The following is a 17,618-nucleotide window of genomic DNA, read 5'->3' as shown; positions in this document are numbered from 1 at the left end:
TACCTCCAGGCCGTTTCCATTTACGCTAGATTTTATCAATAATTAGAAGACAATGTGTACTTTTGGGATCTCCAAAAGCTTGCAGTTTTTATTTTAAGTCATATATTGAGAAGTATTATAGAGAAGAAGAATGGTCAAAAGTTAACAATCTTAGGTACTTTTGGTTTTCCTTTTTGTGGCCCAGGATTTTCTAGAACATCTTGATAATCTGCACTCATTCCTTTCACCCACCGGCCAACAGTTGCTGCTCGATCTATTGGGGGACGGGGGGGGGGGGAGGAAAAAAAAGTATGAGAAATCAACTGTCTATTATTCCAGGATACAACTCTGTAATTTGTACAAGTATTTGTTGCAATAGTGTTTATACATTTTTTTAATTTTTATCCATGTTAAAGTTAGATAAAATTATAATAAGCCTAAAAATTCAAGTTGATTAAAAATATCAGTTAGTATTGATATTTTCTAACATTTCTGGCATTTACCCACAATTGATAAACCAAAAGCTACAATATTTAATTTATTCCAATTTTATTCTTTCTATTCAAAAATAAAACTGATGTAGGTGACTCCTCCAAGAATTTGTAACAAGAATTCTACAATGCGTGGCTAATAAGTTTCATACTATTACTATAAAAATTATATTTCACTTCTGAAATTCTTCAGTGCCAAATTTTATATATATATATATATATATATATATATATATATATATATATATATATATATATTGACCACAATTAAGGCCAAAATTTCTGTTGCTAAGTGAGACAGTTGTTAAGTGAAATTTGCCCAATTTTATGACCTTTCTTGCCACAATTAAGTGACTCTGCAGTTGTAAAGTTAGTAACATGGTTGTTAAGTGAATCTGGCTTCCCCATTGACTCTCAGGTCATGCAAAAGGTGATCACATGACCCCAGGACACTGCAACCGTCAAATCTGAATCAGTTGCCAAGCATCTGAATTTTGATCACGTGACATGGGGCTGATGCAACGGTCATAGGTGTGAAAAACAGTCATGTCGTAAACTGTTTTTCTCATTAGCATTGTAACTTTGAATGGTCACTAAATGAATTGTTGTAAGTTAAGGTGCTACCTGTATATATATAGAGAAAGAATTGTGAATGCTGTTCTCGAGCTGTAACAGCTGATATGTCTTGGAATATATTTAAATAGATATCAAATGACCTGTTAAAAATTGGATAATATTGCATAACACATTAAACTTATCAATACAATCTGAAAAAAGGATCATTCAGTGTGTTTTGTAATGATCTAGCCAGAGTTCATAACAGAAAGCTCTGTACATATAATTCTGGTCTTCTTAATAAACAGAAATTCTAAGCTTCTCACCTGAGTTTTGATTTTCCGGACAGTCTCTTTTAAAGTGCTCCACAGATCCACAAATTCGACAAGACCCTCCTATATAAGCATAAATATAAATAATTTAATTGAATGCAATATATATGAATTTCAATCCGCCATGTATATTAATTTGTTGTGGCCCAACAGCGGCCAGCTGAGCTGTTGGTGGAATCTGACAGTGATGAATACTATCGGACTGCCCTGGAGGCTGAGGAAGACTCTGGGGGGTGTTTGGAGTCAGAGCAGGGACTAGAGAGGCCTGTTGGCCACCAGATGGCATCTGAGTCAGGGAGCAGTGAGGAAGAACAGAGGGAGGCTGTCCCTGACATGCGTATGCGTAGGGTTGAGAGGAGGAGGGAACAGCTTTGGAAAAAGGCTCACAGAAGGAAATAGGAACAGGTGGCTACTGATTGGCCCCTCCCAGAGAGCTTACAGATGGGGCGACCGGAGGGGAATTTTGCAGGAAACAACAGTTTACTAATCCAGGCGTAGTGAAAGATTGGGAGAACTTTGTGAGTTCAAGCCTTGTTTTCATAGAGATAATTTTCTGGGCTCCTAGCCAAGGGGTTGCTTATCTCCCTCCTTAGTTGTGGCAGAAGAGCCAAGTCTGCGTCAGTATATATTAGAGGCTTGGGACAGAACATTAATTGTACCTGTATTTTTTAAATGAAGCATAAATGCAGTGGGGGGAAATAGGGTTTTTTAAAAAAATGTATCTACCAATGAAAATTACAATATATTCTATTTTAACAGAAAAAGTTACTAGACTTTAAATTAACATAAGACTCACAATTATTAATAATTAGTAGCAGACTGCAACAGTTGTAGGAACTTTCTGTAGATTAGAATCTATCATGTACAGATGAGAAAAGGAAAGTAGTTCAGATAGACAGTAAAATCTGTGACAATTCTATGACTCACAAGGGCTGGATAAAGACACATCATGTTTGAACAGCAGGTGTAATTCTGTGAAGCTTCCAAGATTGTGAAGACCTTTTTCTTTTTATCTACTTATTTTGATATCCTCTCTCCATGATGTGTCCCCCACCATCACAGACACAAAAAGTAAAGAAAAACAAGGGAAATTTTTAAGATGTGCCTTACTATATCTTCAACCCAGCCCATTCTTTCCCATTGCTTAGCTACTTTAACAATTATATCTACTACAGCTTCACCTACTTCTTCCTCTAGCTGGTAATCTTCAGCTGCTTAAACATAAAAGAGAAGGGAAAGGATACAAATGAGGTCCTTGGCGAAAACCCCTTCCTGATAGGGGTTCACTTTGACTAAGGACGTTAAATTTACTAAGATTTCCTTTCTTGAAAAGACTGATGAAAGATTTCTTTCTGCTTTTTTTTTTGCCAAATTAAATTCTTCCCTGAAATTGAAATTAATCAGAATTTTACCCATTATTTTTTCAGAAATTTGAAAAGACTTTTTCTTATGTCTTTCTTTGCTTCTTTTATTCTTGGTTTTTATGTTCTTTGTAAATATTTTAATAAAATTTTAAGAAAGGAAATGCAAATCAAAATGTTCACTATATTTGTCCTATTTAAATCCTGAAAAATTCCTGACATTCTACAGATAAACATTAAAGAATCATCCCAGGATTGCTTTGTCAATTACTGTTCTAACACCTATTCTAAAATTTCCACTCCTGGAAAATCTAAATAAAATCTAAATAGAATGTAGTACTGAAAGTTCACTAAAATTATTCAGCTTTTATTATCTTTACTAAATAACTTGTCAAACATGTCCGGTACGTATTATTTAAATATATGGTAAAAGATGCACTTAGTAAGCACAATAACATAATATATAGATGTGAACCTCTAACTCTCTAACTATATTAAGATAATTTCAAAACTTTTCCTGTTGCTGCAGATTAGGATGTTTTAATGTGAAAAGGTAAATAAAATCTATATATATCTTCTAATCTTCAAAGAGAAAACTGTATTTTCTTTTGTTTTTTTGGAATAGAACTAACATGGCAAAGATCATTGGATGTTGCTGCTGTGTAAAATAATGGTGTAAAGTATTTTCTTGCAGAATTTTTCAAAAGAGAGAATTTATCAAGAGATCTACACAACGTGTTCCTTTATAAGCCAATTGCATTAACTCAAGATAAGAAAAATATTCTGAAGCATGTCAACAATCCATTTTTTAAGAAAATAATGGGATTTTCTTTTTAAAAAATTGGCCTTACCTTCAGCATAAAGCCCTTTAGGATTATCAGGACAGGACCTTGAGAGATGGCCCATTTCCCCACAAATAAAGCATTTGGCATATGGAAATTCCCCTGAAAGAAATTCATAGAGTTTGTGTCATGAAAGAAATACATCAAGATTTTGTAAATCATCATAATCCTAACATGGAATATTTAAATCAATATTGCCCTCCTAATTGGTGACATCATGCGGTGAACCACAGTTATTACACATACCAAGAGCTGGATCCAGTTTGGCTTTGCATTTGTTAATTTCATGTTCAGTAGAGCCACATCGGTAACAAATTCCAGTTCCCATGTCTTGGCTTTCAAGGACAGCTGGACAATCTGCAACCCCATGGCCTGGTTTTCGACAGTGGAAGCAAACCTTTGATAGTACAAAGTACATATTACCATGTGAATTCATGATGGATTTAAAGCAATATCTTTTTACACTAGCTACTTCTCAACCTAAACTTACCATGGCATATTACAAGTAGAAGCCACACACACATATAATCAGATACAATACAATACAATAGTAGAGTTGGAAGGGACCTTGGAGGTCTTCTAGTCCAACCCCCTGCCTAGGCAGGAAACCCTATACCATTTCAGGCAAACGGCTATCCAACATCTTCTTAAAGACTTCTGGTGTTGGGGCATTCACAACTTCTGGAGGCAAGCTGTTCCACTGATTAATTGTTCTAACTGTCAGGAAATTTCTCCTCAGTTCTAAATTGCTTCTTCCTTGATTAGTTTCCATCCATTGCTTCTTGTTCTGTCCTCAGATGCCTTGGAGAATAGTTTGATTCCCTCTTCTTTGTGGCAACCCCTGAGATATTGGAACACTGCTATCATGTCTCCCCTAGTCCTTCTTTCTCTTAAGCTAGACATACCCAGTTCCTGCAACCGTTCTTCATATGTTTTAGTCTCCGGTCCCCTAATCATCTTTGTTGCTCTTCTCTGCACTCTTTCTAGAGTCGCCACATCTTTTCTACATCATGGTGACCAAAACTGAAGGCAGTAGTCCAAGTGTGGCCTTACCAAGGCATTATAAAGTGGTATTAACACTTCACGTGATCTTGATTCTATCCCTCTGTTGATGCAGCCTAGAACTGTGTTGGCTTTTTTGGCAGCTGCTGCACACTGCTGGCTCATATTTAAATGGTTGTCCACTAGGACTCCAAGATCTCTCTCACAGTTACTACTGTTGAGCAAGATACCACCTATTCTGTACCTGTGCATTTCATTTTTGTTGCCTAAATGTAGAACCTTACTCCTTTCATCGTTGAATTTTACTTTATACCCTCTGAATAGAAATGCTTCAGAGAAAGGATTTATTTTCAGAAATCTTCCTCTTCACAGCACTGCCTGAATCCATTACTTATTCACTTCCCCACTAATTACATTTGCATTTTATAAAAAATTCTTCTTGTAATTTAACCCTTACTCTGGAAGCCAAAATTTTTTGAAGTGAAAAGCTACTCATCTCATCCCGATCATATAATTAACTGTTTTTAATCAACAGAGTTTTGCAACAAAAACATCCTACAACCTATATATATTTGAATAAGATGCTAAAAGTTCCAGAACACTAACCCTGCATTAACACTAACCCTAACACTAAAGGCAAAATTATACATACTAATGAATAGGCCAGAACAAAAAATAACATTGATTATGTATTATTTAAATGTCATTAAAATTAAGTATATTTAATATGATTAGTTTATTTAAATGTTTTGCCCTTCCATTAAAAATTACAATCTGATAAATAGCTTGTGGAAGTCCTTAGAAGTCGCATCGAAGATTTTAACAAATTTCGAACACTAATATACACGTATCTCTGGTTTAAGTAATTTTCTGTATAGGAACTTTCTTACGACCATCTGCTACTGTGAATTTCTTAAAGAACATAGAAATTGCACATTAAACAATAGCGAGTAAACCAGTGGATTACTGAACAAATCAACCCGAATTCTCTCTTAAGGCACAAATGACCAGCCTCAAATTAGCCTACTTGGTACACATTATGCAAAACTTCCATGTTCTGGAAAAGGCTCTAATGCTGGGAAAAGTGGAAGAAAAAAATGACAACCATCAGCATGGTGGGCTGACTCAGTTACATTGATGATAGGTCAAAGTTAGGTAAGGATCATCATGGAGAAAATCTATATCAGTGATGGCTAACCTTTTTGCCATCATGTGCCAAAAGCGGGGGGAGTGCGGGGGGGAAAGTTTGAGAACGGATTTCCGGGTTGCCTATAGGGCTGTTTTTCACCCTCCAGAGGCTTCCCTGAATGAGCAAACCGGAAATCTGTTCCCGAACTTCCGGTTTGCGCGTTGGGTTGTTTTTCACCCTCCGAAGGCTTCAGGAAAGCCTTCAGAGAGCAAAAAGCGGCCAAAAATGAAGGACAAAGTCATCTCGCCATCGCGCATGCACGTTGAAGCTGACAGGGCAAAGCCTCGCATGCCCTAACAAATGGCTCCACGTGCCACCTGTGGCACACGTGCCATAGGTTCGCCATCGCGGATCTATATGAACACTAAGAGCCAACACCAACTCTTAGTTGGCATGCAATCAATAATCAATACAAACAAATTTGTTTCTTTCCAGTACTGCTCCATCTTCTTGCACTCTGTCTGGCCCTGATGTATCCTCATAAAGATGAAACAACAAATAAAAGTGAGACTGATTAAGTAAAGTTACTGTCAGGCTATGGCAATTTATTTTTATCAGTCAGAAAATACTAGATGGAGTGGGACACAATTGTTCATGCTTGAAACTAGACTGAATGTATCATTTTATTCTTTCACAAATAAAATAATCCTTTCAACTCAGCCTCTTTGGTAGAAAATGTAAAATCAGCTTAGAAATAAAATGCCAAAAAATTTAACAATTTTATGTGCCAATCGTTCAGAGCAGGTTATTTTTTAGAAGTAGCACGCGATATTCTTGAAAAATATACAACTGGGAGAAAAAGAGTAAATCCCTTATTTTTATTCAATCTCGCTTGGCTGCAGTCCCTTTTTGCACTTAAAAAAAAGAAAGTATTAAACAGTGAAAAACAGAAAAACAAGAGATAATCTTACCATTATATTCTTCTTAATTTCCTGGCGCTTTACCCTCCTCTGTTCTCGCCGGTTGTCCTTTTTCAAAGCTGTTGCTATTTCTTCCTCTGCCTGATGACTATCAATCAACTGGCCATTGTGCAACATCTGTGAGTTCTGTTTTAAGTATTCCATAAAGCCATTGACATCTTCATTCAGGTAATCTTTTTTCTTCTTATTTTTCTTTTTCACTTGGTTGCTCTTTAAAGAAAATCTGTCTGAAGAGTTCTGCCTTTTATTTGCTTCTACGGTTCCAGCAGCCCCATTTTTCAGATCATCCCATGGTGTTGCATCTAGGGATTTCTTGTTATGTGTGACCCTTGCTCGAGCCCATCTTGTCATGGCTTCATCCAAATCTTCCTACAAAATCCACACGTTTACTGCCATTGATAAATTCAATCTTAATTATAATAGTCATAGGTGCATAAAAATATCAGGAGGTTATGAAAATCATGATTTACTGTATTTCTTCCTTCAAAAATTTTCACTAGCAAAAGGAAGGCTATTCTATAATGCTTCCTGGTTATCTGTTTTTAATTTACAGAGGAATTTTGGCATAGCATCTCAACATTTAATCAATGAAGTGACAGTCATCTGATCACTGTATGAAGAAAATGAAAATAATTGTGAGCCAATAGCAGGAAGAGCTTCTAACAAATATAGAAGCACTAAAGGTAGAGGTAAAGGTTCCCCTCGCACATATGTGTTAGTCGTTCCCGACTGTAGGGGGCAGTGATCATCTCCGTTTCAAAGCTGAAGGGCCAGCGCTGTCCAAAGATGTCTCCATGGTCATGTGGCCGGCATGACTAAACACTGAAGGCACATGGAACACTGTTACCTTCCCACCAAAGGTGGTCCCTATTTTTCTACTTGCATTCTTTATGTGCTTTCGAACTGCTAGGTTGGCAGAAGCTGGGACAAGTAACAGGAGCTCATTCTGTTACGCGGCACTAGGGATTCGAACTGCTAAACTGCTGACCTTTCTGATCAACAAGCTCCGTGTCTTAGCTACCAAGCCATAGCGTCCCTTTATAGAAGTACTAAGACATCACAAATTTTACTGTACATTTCATTCCTAAAGTAACAAAAATGTAGCAGATGCTTTGTAGAGCATGATGTTCATGGGGAACCAGAGCTTTCTAAACGGCATAGGCTGCAAGTCTCCAGGCCTGCTGATATGGAAAATGATGGGAAAAACTTTTGGTTTGAGCAACTCTTTACGTCTATTGCAGCAGGTATGTGGAGCTTTTGTTCTACCAAGAAATGCTTTGTGCTTTTTAAACACAAAGGCCATATGTACTATAACAGACTGAAGGAAGGGCTCACAGGCACAGTCTGGAATCAATTATGTCTCTGATAATAAAAACTATTAAGGTGCTCACCTGAAAGGAGCCACTGAAGATCCGGGCCTTCTGTTCCTCTTCTCAGATGACCAGCCTGCCTGACAAAACACAACCGACAAACCTCGTGAGATTTGTGGGTCTTTAATTAAGATAATAGCCCTTAATATAAAATAAGTTTAAGTAGCAGAATTAGCAGCAACAAATACTGGGGCAGTGAGTATACAATCACTAACAGCAAAATACAGTGGATATAATTAACACAGTAAGAAATTACCCTTTATATTAGATAATGTCACTTAGGTTGAGTGTCCTAATATCTCTAATGCCAAAGAACCTAACTGAGGCACAATCCTTCCCTATCTATTGGTCAGTGGTTAAGTGGCAGCCAATGTATGGGCTCAAAACTTGTGTTAGACTTTCGAGTAGAAGACACAAATAAGTCAGAGAGTGTTTCATGGTCAAATGGCCATCCTGCTGACTTTCTCCTAGGCGCTTCCTCTACAGCAGTGGGTTTCAACCTTCCTAATGCGACCCTTTAATACAGTTCCTCATGTTGTGGTGACCCCCCAACCATAAAATTATTTCATGTTTTCTGTATTTTTTCAAAATATGTGTTTTCCGATGGCCTTAGGCGACCCCCGTGAAAGAGTCATTCGACCCCCAAAGGGGTCCCGACCCACAGGTTGAGAATCACTGCTCTACAGATTTGGCGAGATGTTTATGGGACCTATCTCTCTAGCCAGAGGTGATAAATCAGGAAACTGCAACTGGATTAGGAATGCAATCACTTCTGAACTCTACCATTGGTTTAGGACTGTTGCCTCTTATGGCAGCAGGAATACAGTCCACAGCCCAGGATATAGCAGTTCTCTCTAGGAACAGCAATCTCTCTCTCCCAAGGTGTCCACAGCTTTAACAATGTGACCCTCTGCTTGCTACTTCATGTGAATCCTCCAGCTCCTTCCCCCTGCCTCTTCCTGTTCTCAGTTCAAGGGACAAGATCCCAGCCAATCAGGAAGTGCTGGCTGATTGGCCTATCAGAGATCAGTTTTTTCCTGCCAATTACTGAAGTTTTTATCTGATGGAAGTACCTGAATAGCTCAGAGAGAAAGATATACCACCAGCAGCTGTAATTCTTTGTGTGAATTTGTAAGATGAAAAAGCTGCTGATAGTTACTTTTTAAAATGGCTAAACAGTTGCTGTCTTCTTTTGATTTAGTGCAATCCAGAAAGATAGGCAGCTCTCAATTATACTTACAAGACCTTCTATGCCATTAGTTTCTTCCTAAAAGGAAACAATGAGTTTTTCCTCATGGAAACAGATAATATAAAGTTTCATTAATGGTTCTTCAAGTATTAAAAAATCAGAATGCATACCAAAGAATGATTAATCCTAAAGCCCAGTCCACAAACTTGTCAGACTAGAACTTCTGAGTAAAGGAATACCCTTAACTACACACTCTTTTTGGCAGAGATGGTATTGCTACTTAATAATGGCTGCTCCATATTTAACCATAATATCTACCAAACAAAGATGGAAAACAAGTAGTGAACTGGCAAATTATATACATCTCGGCAGAGAGAACTGTTGCTTGTGTACTTCTTTTTCAGAATGGCATCTGTCCAATTTTGCAACTGTATCACCAAGTGACAAAGGAAGTAGAGGCTCACTCATTCTAAACATCTGAAAATTCCTCTGAAAAGAATTAGGCCAGAGTTGAGCAGTTTGTTGTCCTACAAATTTTGGACTTCAACTCCCATCATCCTATATTATTTACCATATACCTACGCAGGGTTGAAGGGCTTGGACATGCATGATACCTGGAGGTCCAACATACTGTCCTCAGCAAAAGCATACACACAAGCTTTTTTGAAAAAAAAAAGTTGCAGTCGTCAATTTAGTGAATAGAGGGAGCTCCCCCCCCCAAAAAAGCACAACTCCCCCCCTCAAATCAAACCGCATTGAAATTGAATTAAAACTAAAGAAATAAAATGCAGTCAATATATTAGCTACCATCACAACAGCACTGCAACGTTTCAAAAAGAAAACTTATAGGTGCAAATCTTCATGAAGGACGGTGATGAACTCAGTTCTGGCACCAGCAACGTTTTTGAGCTGAGAAATGACATGCCTTCCTAAAACCACCTGTGCTCTCCAGATGTGCTCTAGGAAAAACTCTCCAAACTTCCAGTCACTACCGGAATTCTGAATGGAACTTCTGGGTGTACCAAGACATCTGGTGATCAGGTTGGAAAGACTAACACGTGGTCAGAGGCTACTGGCTCTTGTCCCGGGGACCTAGCAGTCGCTCTACGGGATTTCACCGCGAAGATTTTCACATCCTACCTAAAGATACCGATGAAAAGAGCGGTTCAGAGCCCAAACTTTCCGGGGAAGCCGATGAGCGCCAGCGGAGCTTCCAAAAACTCGTTCGCCGCAGTTCCCAGAATTTAGGCTGGTCGAGATTATAGGAGTAACTCCATTTTATCTTCCGCGCGGCGTATCTGATTGTCCGGAAGATCTTTTCCGCACCAGGCAGTTGCGCACAGAGAACAGAAAGTGCGGGCACCAATGCGACAAAACGCCTCCAGAACAGTCGAAAACTACACCCTGTAAAGAAAAGAGCGGCCGAAAAAAAAAGTACACATCTGGGCACCGCTCTTCCGGGAAGTGAATGAGGCAGCACTTTTATGACGTAGCCAAGCAAGGGCGGAGTCAAAGGGACTTAAGGGGTGGTTAATGCGTAAAGATTAATATCTTCTAAAGATGGGGAAGTAGGGATCCCGTTCTCTAGGTCCACCGACAAATGTACCATATGCTGACATTTATGCAGTTATTCTGATGAAGAAACACTGCTTGTGATTTTTGCGCGAATATAGACAGTTGACGTGCACTTGTTTCCGACGGAAATAAAGTGTTAGTTGATCAAATGAACAAAACGTTCCCGTTTTTCTATTAAAACATAAAATATGCCCTACTTTCAACCTATCCGAACTGCGCATTTTATCTCGCCTTCTAGCTGTCCGTGGCTCTGATAAAACTGAAAATTAGTTTTACAATAGATTTGCATGGAATGTAAGTGGTCGCTAAAAGGCCGATGATTTCATGGCACCTGATCAATTTGAATGTGGTTTATAGTGACATGGTTTGGTGGATATGCAAACTATTATGGAGGAAAGGGCTAGGATAGATGGTTAAATTTTTGAAAATTGCTAAACAAAATCTGCCTTTTCAGTCACTCGCATATTAAATTAAGGTTGGTGATTCACCAGGAGCAAGTATGAATTGGAGTATCTTGTATCATTGCATTCCTATTCTAAAACTTTGAGGATAGTTTTTATACCTCAAACAAAGTTTTTCTAAGAGAAGAGTGAGAATGGCTTATGTTTTCCCAAACATGCAACCTTATGTAAAATTCCTGGTGGTCAGAACACTTTGGCAAGTTATTTTCTATCCTGTCCCAGTTGGTTTACCAGGAGTGTTTTGGACATTGATCTGACCCACTATGTCATCGATGTCAAATTTGATCATGTCACGTGACGCATTGTGACATATGATGTTTTTTGCCTTTGCGGAGCCGGGATGGGTGTGGCCTGTGTATGACGCAGCCAGCCGACAGACCACCAATTTGACACCCCTGCACTAATTCCATGGCTTTTTAACATATAAAACCATCTACTTGTTTTTCAGTGACTGTCAATAAAGGTTTTTTGTTAGATTGCATACCGTTTTTTTATTCAGGAACTCAGCTTGGGGGTCCTCTTTCCTCCTTCCCCCATCAATAATTCTGTGAAGTGAGCTGAGCTGCAAGAGTGTGGTTGATTCAAAGCCAGTGAGTGGTATGTGCTGAGTAGACCAGAGCCTATGTCACCCTGTGGCAGTGTAACACTTTAATCATAGTATTATATTACTGTGATTCTCAAGAATGGTATTTCATGTAGAATCATATTTCCTCATAATCTTCATTTGCGATTGTTTCTTCTTGAATATACGTCTCGAATATAAGTCACAAGATAATCAACTGTAAATTTTGGAATAAGAGTTAATTTCAAGCAAAAAATATTCAGCAGTATTATATGCCGACAAAAAAAACGTAGACTTTATCAACGGTATTGTTATTAGTTGCAAAGTCCGACCCATTGCGATCCTATGGACAATGTTCCTCCAGGCCTTCCTTCCTCTACCATCCTCTGGAGCCCATTTAAACTCACACCAACTGTTTTGGTGACTCCATCCAGCCACCTCATTCTCTGTCGTCCCCTTCTTCTTTTGCCCTCAAATCTTTCCCAGCATTAGGCTCTTCTCCAGTGAGTCCTTTCTTCTCATTAGGTGACCAGAGTATTTGAGTTTCATCTTCAGGATTTGGCCTTCTAAAGAGTAGTCAGAGTTGATCTCCTCTAGGAGTGACTGGTTTGATCGCTTTGCAGTCCAAGGGATTCGCAGGAGTCTTCTCCAGCACCATAGTTCAAAGGCGTCAATTCTTTGGCGCTCAGCCTTTCTTATGGTCCAATTTTCACAGCCATACATTGCAACTGGGAAAACTGCCTCGACTATACGCAAGGTGATGTCTCTGCTTTTTAGTATGCTGTCTAGATTTGCCATAGCTTTCCTCCCCAGGAGCAAGCTTCTTTTAATTTCTTGGCTGCAGTTCCCATCTGCGGTGATCTTGGAGCCGAGGAAAATAAAATCTGTTACTACTTCCATTTCTTCCCCATCTATTTGCCAGGAATTGAGCACTGTTCCCTCTAAGGTGCACGGCTGCGCGGCCACACAGGTGGCAAGAAAACACCGTGCAGCAGTTTCCAACTGCCGCGCAGTGTTTTCTACTGTCACAGGCGCCGGAGGCTGGGGAGGTCCTTTGCAGACGGCTGGAACTGGCCGCCCGCAAAGGACCTCCCCGGACTTGTTTTGGTGAGCACGGGGCGACTGAGGCTAGTTCAACAAAGCAAGCCCGGGGACGTCCTTTGTGGGCGGCCAATCCTAGCTGCTTGCGCCCGGCGCTGCGGCTAAAATAAACCCTCAAAGCCCCTGCCGCTACCGGAATATCTGCTGCCGCCTCCTCCTCCTCTAACAGCACCACATTTGCTGCCTGACGCTGCGGCAGATTTCCTGACAGTGAGAAGTGAAGCCGCCAAAGCTCCCGCCGGGAGGGGGCAGCAGGGGTAACGTGGTGCCCAGCTCAGGTGCTCTGAGTGGAGGGGGACGCGCCGACGCTGCTGCCACGGGCGGGGGCGCAGCGGGAGTTTTGGCGGCTTCACTCCAAATGTGGTGGTGCTGTTGGAGGAGGAGGAGGAGGAAGAGGAGGCAGCTGTTATTCTGGTGGCGGCAAGGGCTCGGCATCTTCAGCAGCAACTCTGCCCCCTGTGAAAAAAACCGAAGATGGAGCAGATCAACGCAGATGACGTCGCTGCAACATGACTGGAGGAGGAATTCTGGGAGTTGAAGTCCACAGGTCTTCAAGCTGTCAGGTTTGAAGACCCTGGGTTTTTTTTTTCTAAAGGGTTAGGGGTGCCAGGGTCTTGCAACTTGATAGCTTTAAGACTTGCATGCTTCAATGCCAGAGTTCCTGAGCCAACATGACTGGAGGAGGAATTCTGGGAGTTGAAGTCCACAAGTCTTAAAGCTGTCAGGTTTGAAGACCCTGGGTTTTTTTTCCCTAAAGGGTTAAGGGTGCAAGGGTCTTGCAACTTGACAGCTTTAAGACTTGCATGCTTCAATGCCAGAGTTCCTGAGCCAACATGACTGGAGGAGGAATTCTGGGAGTTGAAGTCCACAAGTCTTAAAGCTGTTAAGTTTGAAGACCCCTTGGGGTTTTTTTTCCTAAAGGGTTAGGGATGCAAGGATCTTGTAACTTGACAGCTTTAAGACTTGCGTGCTTCAAATGCCAGAGTTTCTGACCCAACATTTTGGTTGCTAAGCAGGAGCGTTGTTAAGTGATACTATATAACACTTTTAATTAAGCGGGTACCTTGAATAAACATAACTTTGAGTTTCAAATAATACTGATTTTGTTGTTGTCTTAGGTGACACCTGTGAAAAAAATTCAGGTGCTGCTCAGGCATAAAAATGTGCTGCTCAAACACTATACTTTTCTGCTCACACTGAAAAAAAATTAGAGGGAACATTGGAATTGAGAGGGACGGATGTCATGATCTTAGTTTTCTTAATGTTGAGTTTCAAGCCAACTTTTGCACTCTCCTCGTTCACCCGCATCAAGAGGCTCTTTAGTTCCTCTTCACTTTCTGCCATTAAAGTAGTATTGTCTGCATATCAACGGTATTGCAGTTTCCAAATCAGGGAAGTAACAGTTTCTCTGAATAGGCCACTCCTCCATCTAATGCACTGTATTATCAAACACTATCTCTTTAAGAACCTAGAATAAGCTCAGAGATGGTTTAAAATGATAGCCATGGTACTAAAAGCTAAGCTTTAAGAAGAGAGATGTAAGGACTCATACATGCTGAATTTGAGAAGACAGTACTTTTCAAATGCATCTTTGGAGATCAAAAATTCTCTTATTGTTCCAGATTTCATGGATGGTGATTTATGATATAGGAAGGTATTTTTAAATCAAAACTGAAAGTCTAATATTTTCTCCCCTCTTCCATGAAAGAGATGAGGAAGCATATGCACAAAGGCACAATAACAGCATAGCATCAATTATATTTAGAAGTGAATGCTATTGAACTGTCAGACTATAGCTAATTCAATCATATGCATATTCCTAAATAGAATCCCTGTTGAATTCAGGAGGATTTACTTGTGCTAAACATAATAATTGTTTAGGAAGAGATTCAGCAATTGCTTTAGCACTGTGGCCTCACTAGATACTTTATTTTATTCATTTACTTATAGATTTCTATACTGCTCCAATAGTGACCTACTCTGAAGGATTTACAGTTCTCCAAACGAGTATTAATGTAACAACAAGGAGCTAGGAATAAAACAAAGTAATAAAATACAACATATAGTATGAACTAAATAACATTCCCAGCATTCCAACAACCGTAATACCTATTTCAGTCAGGAGAAACTAAGTTGATGTTTTCAGTGCAAAATAGGAAATTATAACAATCTCTTCTAGGAACTGGTTTAAATAATTGGAACTACAGGAATTGTTTAATTATTTCAATATATTACTGAAATTATTCTACCAGTAAGTGGGTATAAACCCATATTTACAAGATTTTTAGTGGCACTTATCTCGAATGTTTTATATTTTTGTGTGATCCAATGCAAAATTAGGCATATTTGATTTCAATATATTTACATTTCTTTGATTTCACAGGATTGGGCTCTTATGTCCATAAGTAATAATGTAGAATTGCTGCTTGAAAATTAAGAACATATTAGAGAAATGTGCTGTTATCTCAGCTTTATCCAAACTGCTTTATATGTAAATATAATGAATGAGATTGTTATCAGCAAACAAATGCATCTGCATAAAAGTTAAAATAATTCAATAAAATATAATTTAAACAATCCCTATCTAAATTGTTTACACACAGCCAAAATGTTGAGATTCTACTTCCCTAGATAGTACATATAATATAGTTTGTTTTAATACTTTGTGCAAATCCCTACAAGCAAATATTTGTGACAGCAAAAATATATCAGTAAGGAATATAATATATGAACCACAGTTGCCTAGGGTAAAAATATTTGCATGGTGGTGTTCCAGAATCAAAAGGGCTCCAGTGAAGTCTTTGCCTGGAAAATACTTGCAAACAAACATTACAAGTATTTCCTGAGAAAACTGCAAACATAGGATAGTAATATTTTATAATCTATTTATAATAATTACCTCTTTTTACTGAAAAATTAGCTTTTCTGCCCTATAACACTTTACCAGTAGATGGAGATATGCACAAAGAACTAGTTTGTTTAGCTTGTAAATGGTTGCTTCCAAGACAAGATCTTGATTTAAAGGTTGACCTCTAAGCATTTACCATGGACAATTAACTAAAGGGAATATCATTTTTAAAAAAGAATTCAAATAAAGTGTAAAATGCTGCCATATTTGAGCAATATTTTGATTCCTCATTCCATCTCAACCTCTCATTTCTAGTAGCTAAAACACTTACATAAATGCACTATACAATCATGTAGGCTTTGCTCCTTGTGATTTGCTTTTTTAAAATTCTAATCTAGTCTATACTTGTGGCATTCCATGTTCATCTCCCATCCGAGTTCTATTCACGCCCATCCGAGTTCTATTCAAAGCCAATCCTGCTCAGTAAGCCATCTGAAATAATGCAACATTTAACAACTGGATTAGAATCGCCTTCAACTGACGCTGTCCAGATGTACTGGTCTTTAAATGGCAAATAGTCATGCTGGCTGGGAATTCTGAAGGCTGCCCCAATACATCTGGAAGGTATTTGGTTGAGAAAAGTTACAATAGGAGCTTTCAGATTATGTTAATCGTTAATGAAAGTTTGGATTAGCTCAAGCACTGATCTTTTGTATAGAACAGGGTCAAATGCAAAATCTTTCCATGCTATTACCAAGGGATTAACAATGACCTGGCATATATTACCAAGACCTGGCTGCCTCAGAAGGTGCTATGACCCTTTCAGAGATTTGCCCAGCCAGGTTTGAGCTGGGCAAAACTGGCTAGGCACCTGTGAGAACCCAGGGCCATGGTGAAGATGTGATAAATATTATCTGGAAATTGCCTATACTATGGCTTTCAGGGGCACTGCCTGCAAGTCACTGGTTGTGAGGCCCTGTTCATTATGTTGGGCTCTAGAGATCAGTTGGGAGTGTTGCTGTGGTACCAGCCTGCCTGTGTAGCAATCTTCCTTCTGGAGCTTCTTGACTCCATCTCTGGGTTGGTAGTGAAGTTCCCCAGACTTACAGTCTTGGGGGACAAATTTCCTGTTTTAATAATAATAATAATTAATAATAATAATTTATTAGATTTCTACACAGCCCCCTCTCCCCGAAGGGACTCGGGGCGGTGAGGTTTAGGTTTTACATAGAAAGATTTCTCCTAATTAATTTTATATGGTACCTGGGTTCCATTTCTTTCTATCACCAGTTGCAAATAGTCTTCAAATAATTAGCCTATCCATTTAAAACTACTGAAATTAAGAAACAAACATTGGAGGGTCTGCCTGATATGATCTAACATTAGTAATATCATCTACTCCTCAGAATCAAGCTGATAGAAGCCCAATATCTCTCAGATTAATATAAATAGCAACCTGTGCACCTTGTTGTTTATATTTTAGATAATCGAAGATGTAGCATATGATATAAATCTACTATCAGAATAACAGAACGTCTGAAATGGAGTTGAGAGAAATAGGGAAATCACACCAGATTAGGATTCATTTTTTAAAAAAAAAATTAAAAAGCTTTCCATCCCATTTTTTTAAAATTAATAGATAATCACATATTGCTTGGATCCCTGGCAAGGCTCCTGAGCTATTTTTTGCTTCCTGCAATGCATTTCCACCAGATTATTTTCTCTGAAAAACACTTGAGCTGTTACCCTTGTGGCACTCCATGTGATGATTTATAGTAGAAGCCAAAACAGGATGTACTTGGTTAAGATATAAACACTTAATTGAAAACTAGCCACGGGAA

The 17,618-nt window shown here is 38.9% G+C and overlaps 1 protein-coding gene across 2 annotated transcripts; it reads right to left on the bottom strand.

Annotated features, from left to right (window-relative positions):
• Positions 1–60: 60 nt before the first annotated feature.
• ZCCHC9 (zinc finger CCHC-type containing 9) lies at positions 61–10,694 on the bottom strand. 2 transcript variants are annotated; one of them, XM_081944545.1, is made up of 7 exons: positions 10,371–10,694; positions 8,063–8,121; positions 6,663–7,040; positions 3,807–3,957; positions 3,570–3,662; positions 1,352–1,420; positions 61–253 (listed from the first exon to the last, which is right to left on the bottom strand). In XM_081944545.1, exons 3-7 carry the CDS (start codon positions 7,020–7,022, stop codon positions 135–137), a joined length of 792 nt encoding a protein of 263 aa, XP_081800671.1. In that variant the 5' UTR covers positions 7,023–7,040; positions 8,063–8,121; positions 10,371–10,694; the 3' UTR covers positions 61–134. The 2 variants fall into 2 exon arrangements, with proteins under 2 accessions (XP_081800671.1, XP_081800672.1); XM_081944546.1 differs by having other exon boundaries at positions 8,063–8,117.
• Positions 10,695–17,618: the final 6,924 nt, after the last annotated feature.

This window comes from Natrix helvetica (assembly GCF_964273705.1).
Source record: "Natrix helvetica genome assembly, chromosome: 2".
In the NCBI taxonomy this organism is placed as follows: Eukaryota; Metazoa; Chordata; class Lepidosauria; order Squamata; family Natricidae; genus Natrix; species Natrix helvetica.
Note: the sequence above shows the minus strand (reverse complement) of the source record. Positions and strands in the feature narration are given on the sequence as shown.

Excerpts from the sequence above, each read along its gene's own strand:
- ZCCHC9 (XM_081944545.1), bottom strand. The coding sequence starts at position 7,022 with ATGACAAGATGGGCTCGAGCAAGGGTCACACATAACAAGAAATCCCTA. Across the intron at positions 1,421-3,569 it reads TAAAGGGCTTTATGCTGAAG|GAGGGTCTTGTCGAATTTGT; the intron begins GTAAGGCCAATT and ends ATGCTTATATAG. Across the intron at positions 254-1,351 it reads TCCGGAAAATCAAAACTCAG|ATCGAGCAGCAACTGTTGGC; the intron begins GTGAGAAGCTTA and ends GTCCCCCAATAG.